A 9681-nucleotide genomic window follows, 5' to 3' on the forward strand; every position below is an offset into this window, starting at 1 on the left:
CATTTGTTATTAATCAGATTAACGATTTTAATTTAAAAACATTAATTTGAAAATCAGAGAGTTAGTACAGAGGTAAAAGGGCTTGCTTCACACATGATCGAACTTGATCAATCCCTGGCACCATATATGATCTTACAGCACTGCCAGGAGCAATATCTGAGTATAGAGACAGAAGCAAGCCCTGAGCACCACTGGATGTGGTCCAAAAACTAAGAGCGCAAGTCAAATTACATTATTTTTCAACATGACAAAACCAACGTGAGGTTAATGATGGCTAACTTTGACCATCCCATTGCCTTTGCTGACTTGGAAGTCCCCTCTAACTTGTTTCATCTTCTCCAGAGATTATTATTGGAACAAGAGATTATGGTGCCTCCACAATTCACATCAGCAGGGTGTTATGCCATTTGTTTTTCTGAAGATAGGAATGATTTTTCAGTTTTCTTATGTCTGCTGTTAAAATGAATGCCATAATTTAATGATGAAACATTTAAACAATTGTCGCAAAATCTGCTGTACATTGAAGCTGGTCCGTGTAATCCTGGCTTGTTATCAGGATTACAAGGGAGATATCAGTCCAAATCAGGCAGTGAAACTTGGGTTGTTCCACCTACACTCTCATGCTCCATCATTGCTTCTGAACAAGGCTCAGAATTATGTCCAGGGGAAACCATGTCTCTTCACACCCCATAAATGGTCTCTGTGATTTCCTAAGGACAAGCACGGTAGGAAGACTTGCTACCCATTCAAGAAGGAGGAGGTTAGAGTGCTCAAAAGAATGCATTACCACTGGAGACTCGATGACTGGGGTGAAGGGGAGTGGGGGCAAGGTAAGATTTTGTACAGCTAAAAACTTCTAGAGAATAAATACAGTATCAATGTCCCCGGGGATGGTGGAAACTGATGCGGGACGGTCTCTCAGTGTATTAATCATTGTGCTGCCTCTTCTTTGTGTGAGGTTGCATCTTCTAATTCTCGAAATTTCCTCCAGGGAGCATCATGGTAACACTGAGCAGGTGGAGAATGAGAACCCTTATTTGCATGAAGCCCTGTTCCCTCTGATGTGTTGAAATGCATGAAAAGGCCCCAGGGCTCCACACACCAACTCAGGAGGCTGAGGAGGTCACATCCTGTGAGTTTCCCACCATGGCCTGGATGATTCTTCTGCTCAGTCTCCTCTCCTATGAGTCAGGTTAGAAGAAAGGACTCTGCATCCTGGTGGGGAGAAGGGGAGGTGGTCATGAGGCAGGGATGCAGGACAACCATCATCTTTTGTGATTGTCTCTCTCCTGTCATTTGCAGGGGTGGATTCCCAGACAGTGGTGATCCAGGAGCCATCACTTTCTGTATTGCCAGGAGAGACTGCGACCATCACTTTTGGCCTCAGCACAGGGTCAGTCTCTACGGGTAACTACCCAAGCTGGTACCAGCAGATACCAGGCCATGCTCCCCGTGGTATTATAGATAGCACAAATAACCGACCCTCTGGGATCCCTGATCACTTCTCTGGATCCATCTCTGGGAACAAAGCCGTCCTCACCATCACGAGGGCTCTTACAGAGGATGAAGCTGAGTATTATTGCTTTCTGTACCTGAGCAGTGGCCCTTACACAGTGATGTGAAACCAGGGAGAAGTGCAGCCAAAATCTTCAGATGTTCACAAGGTCTCATCATTTAAAGGAGGAAAGAGAAAAGACAAAATGCAAACACACGGGAAAGTGGAGGCAGCTAGATCTTAATTGGGGGTTCATCAATATGCTTAATTTTTTCTCTTCAAGGTGTGTCCATTTTTCTAAGGTGACTCCTAAGACTATTCGCTCTCTCCTCTCCTTGCTATAATGACGGTGAGAAAGAAAAACTTCAAATTATGTAGCCCACAGTGAGACTTAGGGAACAACCAACCTACTAAACGTCTTCTTATTCAAACAGTACTGTCATATTGATTTTATTAACTACACAGGCAGGTGAAATTAGTATTTCCTTTAGCACTGAAATGGGAATGTTACTGGAAATTTAGTGGAAATGTAATTCCCCTAACTTAGCCTCCTGAGTCACAAACTTCTGTTGGGGCGCAAAGATCTATTTCAACCAGCACTCCAGGTGATGTTTATAAACAGTGATATTTGAAAAATACCTCTACTTCTACATTACGCAGTTAGTTCCAAGAGTGTTCATTGAAAAAGTCACCATGGCCAACCTTTGGCACAGAATCATATAACTTAGAATGTCAAGAAAGTTGGGAATGGAGGTAGGAGAATGATATGTACATATGTGTGTGTGTGCGTGTAAGCACATAAGCTCAACCTTTAACATCATGTTAGTAATGTCTTATAGAAGGACTTAATGGCTTCTGGGTGAAATACAACAATCTTCACACACTTTCCTCTCAGAAACTTTTTTTGGTCTCATTTTTGCAGGTTATTCATAACAAGCTATACAAAGTAAACTAGCAAGCTACTGAGAGTTTCCTGCCCACATGGGAGAGCCTCGAAAGCTTCCCATGGTGTATCCATATACCAAAGCCAGTAACAAGTTGGATCTCATCCCCCTGACCCTGAAAGAGCCTCCAATGCGGCATCATTGGGAAGGCTGAGTAGAGAGAGGCTTCTAAAATCTCAGGGATAGGATGAATGGAGAGGTTACTCAGACCGCTCGAGAAATTCGGCGATCAACAGTATTTCATGATTCGTGATTTGTGATTCATATTTGTGGATAAAGCTTTCTTAAGGTCAAGACTAGGTTGATACCTGGTGAAAAAGCTTACATGAAATAAAATTCTCTTAATAATGACTAAAGTTGAAGCAGCTCTTTGTAACAGTGCCTGAGTTTAAAACTGCCCATTTCCCCCCTTCAGTCTTTTATCAGTAGCTTTCCCTGGATTCCTCCTGGAAGGGAGGAGTGAGAGAATGGAACTTTGGGCAGGTCTTAGATTCTTCCAATTCTATAACTTAGGAATCTATGTCTTAAACTAAATATCAGTTTCTTTTTATCTGTTATTTTCAATCATGAGTTATCTAGGCCAGGTATTTTAACAATCCCTCACAGAAAAAATAAATAGATGGCTTTCATCACAGAAAGAGACCTTGGTGGAACCCAACTTTTAGGGTGGTAGGGTTTAAGGCCAATCTTAGAGCATCTGAGGCTTCAGTCAAGCCAATAGGACAATTGTTCAGGGTTCCATCATTTTTCAGTAAGATATCCCATTTTACTGGATCTATGCAATAATATTGCCCCAGAAGATAAAACATGTTAAGAGGCTTAAGAGAAAAGTAGGCTGTCTATTCTTACCATAGACATGGTATACCCATTTGCTATGGGCCTTCAAAAGATGTGCTATGAAAATATGGAGTGGGAGCACTATAATTTAAGCCAACTATACCTTTTTTTTGCTTTTTGGGTCCCACCTGGCAATGCACAGAGGTTACTCCTGGCTCTGCACTCAGGAATTACCCCTGACAGTGCTCAGGGGACCATATGGGATGCTGGAAATCGAACCCGGGTTGGCCGCGTGCAAGACAAATGTGCTATCACTCCAGCCCCCAACTATACCATATTTTTCTGACCCTAGAATACCCATATTATTCACATAAGGTTGAACATTTCTTTGTATGTGACAATGCTTCCCATGAATTTCTAGCATACTGAACAAATATTTATACTATCTCACTAATAACATGCATTTTTCACAGACTGGGCAGGTTTGCAACATAATCTGTTAGAAAAAAAAGAGTGCTGCTATTTCTCATATTTTTCATCCAATTATCCATATTCAGAAGCCAATAAAACCAAAAGAGCTATACTTAGCTGCTTGAATGTTAAATTGCCTCACTTTTTTTTTTTTAGCTGGCAGCAGCAGAAGCCAGGAAGTCTCTGAGGTAAATCCTGAACTATCACAGTGACTCAGACAAGAGTCTGGGTTCTGGAATATCTATTCGCTTCTATGAGACCAAAGGTGCCTTTGCCAATGCAAGGATTCTGCTCATCTCTGGGTTGCAGGCTGAAGACAAGACTAACTATTACTGCATGGCTGTGTACAGCTGGAATTTTCACAGTGACACACACAATTGGGGAAATGTGGTAAAATTTTGAATGGTTCAAAGTCCAGACTGACTCTTGTAAAATTTTTATTAAAAGTAAATTTTTTTTTTATTTTATTGAATCACCATGTGGAAAATTACAATGCTTTCAAGTTTAAGTCTCAGTTATACAATGCTGAAACGACCATCCCTTCACCAGTGCCCATATTCCACTACCAAAAAAAAAAAAAACCACCAAAAACCCAGTATACCTCCCATCTTACCCCCCCCTACCCCGAACTGATAAATTACACTTTACTTTCTCTTTACTTTGGTACATTCAATATTTCAACAAAAACACCACTATTATTGTGCATAGAGGCAAACTGTTTTGACTAAGTGTGTATACAGAGAAATATCTAAAAGCCTGCCAATCCCTTGTACCAGGGTATATCAGTCATTGCAAGAAGCTTAGAAATGAGGATCAGGATGCAAGTCATTTTCATGAAGGTTTAGGTGTTCAGATAAGATTTGGATTGAGGACAATTGAAACACTCCTGAGATGAAACTTCTCTGCATGGATCCCATCCACCCTGTATGGGATGTGGTTTATGTACATGTTCCCCATGTCACAAGAAACAGGTACTGTAACTCCGGGTCCAGGTCACTAGCCCTCTTTTCTCCTCATCTCCTCATGTCCCCAGGGATGGTGGCAGGGACAGAGAACAAGGACTTGTTTGAATGCACCAACTCCACACCCTGTAGGGTAGGAAGATATAAAGCGAATTGGAGCAGCTCTTTTATCTCCACAACAGAGCTTTAGCCTTCAGAGTCTAAGGCTTCACCATGACCTGGACACCTTTCTTCCTCACCTTCCTCATTTACTGCATAGGTAAGTGTTGAATTTACCTGGGGAAAACCACCAATATCCAGTTCTGGTGAGCATCAGTACTCTCGTGAGACTCATTTGGGATCCTGCATGCATGCTCTCCTCTGTTCCCCTCAGGATCTATGGCTTATACAGGACTGACACGGCAGCCAACAGTGATCCAGACCCTTGGACAGATGGTCACGCTCACCTGCACTGGGAACAGCAACACTGCTGGGTATCATGGAACAGTTTGGATGCAACAACATCCATGCCACACACCCAAATCTGTGATGTCCATGGACAACAACTGGCCTTCTGGGATCATTGATAGATTCTCAGGTTCCAGGTCAGACCATGTGGCTACCCTGACCATCTCTGGGCTCAGACCTGAGGACGAGACTGATTATTACTGCGCAGCATGGGACCGCAGCCTCAATGCTCACACTGTGCTCCAGAGCAGTGAGGAAGTGAGACTCAAAACCACCAGCTTCCCTGGACTCAGCAGTGCATGGGGAAACATGCAAAACACACTCAACTTGTGCAATGAAAAGATTAGGGCTAGGTTTCTATTGACTTCACTGTGGACACTTCAGTAGTATTAAAAATAACTATGTAGGTCTGCCCCACAGCTTGGAAACTGGCCTCACATGCTGGGGGAAAGGGCAACTCAGATAGAGAAGGGAGCACCAAGTAGAGGATGTTGGGAAGACCCATTCGGATTGGAAGATGCGAACTAAAAGTAGACTATAGACCGAACATGAAGGACACTCAATATCTCTATTGCAAACTACAACATCCAAAAGGAGAAAGAACAAATGGGAATGGCCTGCCATGGAGGAGGGTATGTGGTGGTGGATTGGGTTAGGGTGGTGAGAGGGATACTGGGGTCAATGGTGAGGTGAATGGGCACTGGTGGAGGGATGGGTAAATGATCACTGTATGAGTGAAATGCAAACACAAAGTTCATAAGTTTGCAACTGTACGTCACAGTGATTATCTAATAAAAACTTAAAAAATAAGAAGTTAACAAAGTCAGAAGCATATTATAAAGTTCTGAAATAAAGATTAAAAACAAGAAGTAAAAACTGTAGTAAAAAATAAAAGATGCAAACTTTCGAAAACATATAGGTAATAACACCATTTAAATGGACTTCTGTACACATCAATAAATTTAAAGACACATCAACTATGACAAAGTAAGAGAAACGTTTCACATTTTAATAAAGGAGTGTTTCTTTTCTCAAATTTTCTACTCTGTTCTACTCAGAAGAGCTGTATGCACAAGCTCACACCATTCGTTTCTCTTGTTATGTCCTTGGAACAAGCCCTGACTTCTGAGGACATCCTCTCTCTTCCAGGGTGACTCATCCTTAGATCCTTGGCACAAGCCCTGACGTCTGAGGACATCCTCTCTCTTCCAGGCCTGACTCATCCTTAGATCCTTTGTAGACAGCACAGCTCTGTCAGGCTTCTCTATCCCCACTTCCACACTCCCACGTCAGTGTGCAAAGAGAGCCTTGTCACCACAGGTGTGGTATTCTGTTGCACCCATCTATGTCCCTTCATAAACTATGTGCCATGTCTGAATCGGCAGATGATGTTTAGAGCACAGTGAATAGAGCTTATCATTCGACAAACAAACAAACAAATAAAAAAAATAAGTGCTTTCCAACAAAACCATTTTACATATTTGAGTAAACACATCACAAAAACTTTTTTTCTTGGAAAGAGAATTGTGTTTGCTTCTGGCTAGGCTGTTGTCTGTAGGATATGCATACTATGGTAAATCGGTGTGAATGGGAGGGAGTTTAAATAAAATGATTTCAGAGTGAGGGTGTTGGGTGAGACAGCTGCTCAGCCTTTCATATAATTACAGGGGAGTTTGGCGTCTGTCCTGCTGTGTGGAAGCTTCCCTCACTGATGGCCCTCAGTGTCCCATGACTCCTTCGGTATGACTCCCTCATGATATTTCCTTCATTTTTGTCATCTCCTTTTCCTCTATGGAATCTTTGTTCAATTGTTGATATTTTTGTTGATTTCATGGTGTTGTAAGTAAATGAAAATGAGAGCTATTCAGTTGATTTTGCATTTCTTGTGAAGAACAAGTCAAAGACCTTTGAAATAACAAATACACCTGTATTATATGTGTGATGATCTAATGTGTCCAAATTTATTTTTGACATCTGCATCGTCATTTAAGATTATTTGTAATTAATTCTGCTTTTCTTGTAACATATATTTTAGGGGGTGTTTACCACTTATGTAACTGTTTTCTACAAGAACTCAGATGTTTTTCTTGTTTTTTAAGAGGTGGGGGGGGCGGGAAATGAAAAACTTGTTGGGGGCTGGTAGATAGTACAAAGGGCAGAGAGCTTGCCTTTCAGGTACTCACTTAGGCTGGATCTCGAGCACGACATAGGGCCCTGAGCCCTGTCAGGTGTAATCTCGGAGCTCAGTGCTAGAAGTAAGCCCTGATCAATACTGGATATGGCCACAAAATAAAGTAAAGAAGTAAACCATGATAAAGTATTCTGTGAAGTTTTTAGTATGTATATTGCTTTGTATAATTGAAGTATAGTAGAATTTCATATACCTGGAAGAAAATTGGTATATTTTTAATTTTATCAAATAAAGTAAATTTTTGGCTTCTTGAAAATTCTCATTTTTCTCTTTGATGATGGGGAATGAGAGTTTTTTAAAAAAATGTATATACAATCAGCAGGGCAGCTGCAAGACCTTCCTGTGTTCCATGCACAGCTGTTCAATGAGGACCTTTCACTCACAAGAGCCTAAGCCTAGGGATAGGACTTAGTGCTCATGGAGAGGGACTCAGCATCTGTAAATTCTCTGACATCAGGAATCACTCCTGAGGTAGTACTCAGGTCACTGTCACTGTCACTGTCATCCCGTTAGTCATCAATTTGCTCGAGCTGGCACCAGGAATGTCTCCATTGTGAGACTTGTTACTGTTTCTGGCATATAGAATAGCCACAGGCAGCTTGCCAGGCAGGTGGGATACTGTTGGTAGCTTGCCGGGCTCTGCAAGAGGGACAGAGGAACCGAACTAGGGACAGCTGCATGCAATGCAAACACCCTACCGCTCAGGGAACCATATGAAAGGCCAGGGATCGAACCTGGTCAGCCATGTGCAAGGTAAGCATCCGACCCATAGTTCTATTGCTCCAGTCCCATGTTATTAAACTTCTTCAAAATAAAATCCCTTAACTCAGATTATGATTAGCATTTTAAAGTGTCTATCTTTTAGAATGAGGCTAGAAAGATAGCCAGCCTTGTGTGTGCTGACTTAAATTTGACTCCTCAGCACCATGTAGTTTCCCAGCACCCACCAGTAATCACTGATGAGCAAAGTGCAGCTAGGAATATCCCCTGAGCACTGCAGGTATAGTTCAAACCCCTCCAAAAATAAATCTAATTAAGGTAAATAACTCAAGTACATTGCTGAAATTGATGACATATTTGTCAATAAACCTAAGAGAATAAATAACAAAAGAAAAACTTTAATTTTTGAACTACATCAAATAGGAGTAAAGGATATTTAGAAAACTATTTACCCCCAAAGTATCTGAATTTACTAGTTAAAACAGTATATACAAAAAATACTTAAGGGTGGACATAGACTTAAACATAAAATATTTTCAATAAATAGTGAAGTCACACAAAATGTTTTCCTGATCACAACATATTAAAATTATCAATGTAGTCACCATAAAGTTAGTAGAAGGATTAAGATGCTTGTGTAATACATGCCTGAGCCAGATTCTATTCCTAGTACCACATACAATGTCCCAATCCCCCATACGTCATCTGTAAAACAGCTGGCTGTGTCTATTGCCCCCTGAATCATAAATTGAAAATGAAAGTGAAATTAGGCAGTGTGTGTGTGTGTGTGTGTGTGTGTGTGTGTGTGTGTGTTTGCATATAAGGGTGAAAACCATACAGACAGGCAAGTGAAGAGAAGACTCCTGCTTCTCATGTCTCCATAATGCACTTAGTCTATCAAAATGAGAAAGCAAAGACAAAATGAAACATTATGAAATGGTTTGACTTCAAGAGTAAAGAACTCTCAGAGATAACTGTGAGTCTACCAGGAACCATCAATAGAGCCTGAGTATGAAAGTTCTTTGATTTCAAAATAAAATTCTGTCACTGACCTTTAAAGCATCAGAAGAGGCTGTCAGCTCTTCAGTGACACCCATCCAGGCTCATAGTAGCAACTTATAGTTTTCCTAGCCCAGCAAAATTGTCCTTTTTGTAACAAGTTTGATCATTTGCTCCCATTGAAAAATATGTTGTTTTGGGTGAAATACAACAGTTTTTACTAACTTTCTTCTAAGGAAATTTTTTGGTCATTCTACTAGCAAATTATTGGTAACAAGTAATATAAAATTAATTAATGCAGCCCTCTATGGGAGCAGGCTTAAGGAGTGTTTGGGAAAATGGGAGATAATGATGGGGGAAGGTGTATTGGTGGTGGGATTGGTGTTGGGATATTGAATGCCTGTAACAAACCAGCATGAAGACCTTTGTAATAAGCCCAATGTTTATATAAAGTGTAAGGGGAAATTTGCATATATAGGACTTATCTATTCCATGTAAACTAAAATATATATTAAACCAGAATTGCCTTAAAAAGTTATTAGTGACTGCTGAGACATGATTATTATCATAACGAGATCCAAATACTAAACCAAATTAATACTATAAACTTTAGATTTCAGAGTTAAAACATATATAATATATTATATACATAGAAGAGAATAGTGTTTTTTATAT

At 40.6% G+C, this 9681-nt stretch overlaps 1 gene segment (V, D, J or C); it reads left to right on the forward strand.

Moving 5' to 3' along the window:
- The first annotated feature begins 1071 nt into the window (after window positions 1-1071).
- LOC101558570 (immunoglobulin lambda variable 8-61-like) lies at window positions 1072-1622 on the forward strand. The segment is given in 2 exon segments: window positions 1072-1192; window positions 1303-1622. Coding segments are annotated over 2 exon segments (441 nt in total).
- The last annotated feature ends 8059 nt before the right edge of the window (window positions 1623-9681 follow it).

Source organism: Sorex araneus, chromosome 9 (genome assembly GCF_027595985.1).
Source record: "Sorex araneus isolate mSorAra2 chromosome 9, mSorAra2.pri, whole genome shotgun sequence".
In the NCBI taxonomy this organism is placed as follows: Eukaryota; Metazoa; Chordata; class Mammalia; order Eulipotyphla; family Soricidae; genus Sorex; species Sorex araneus.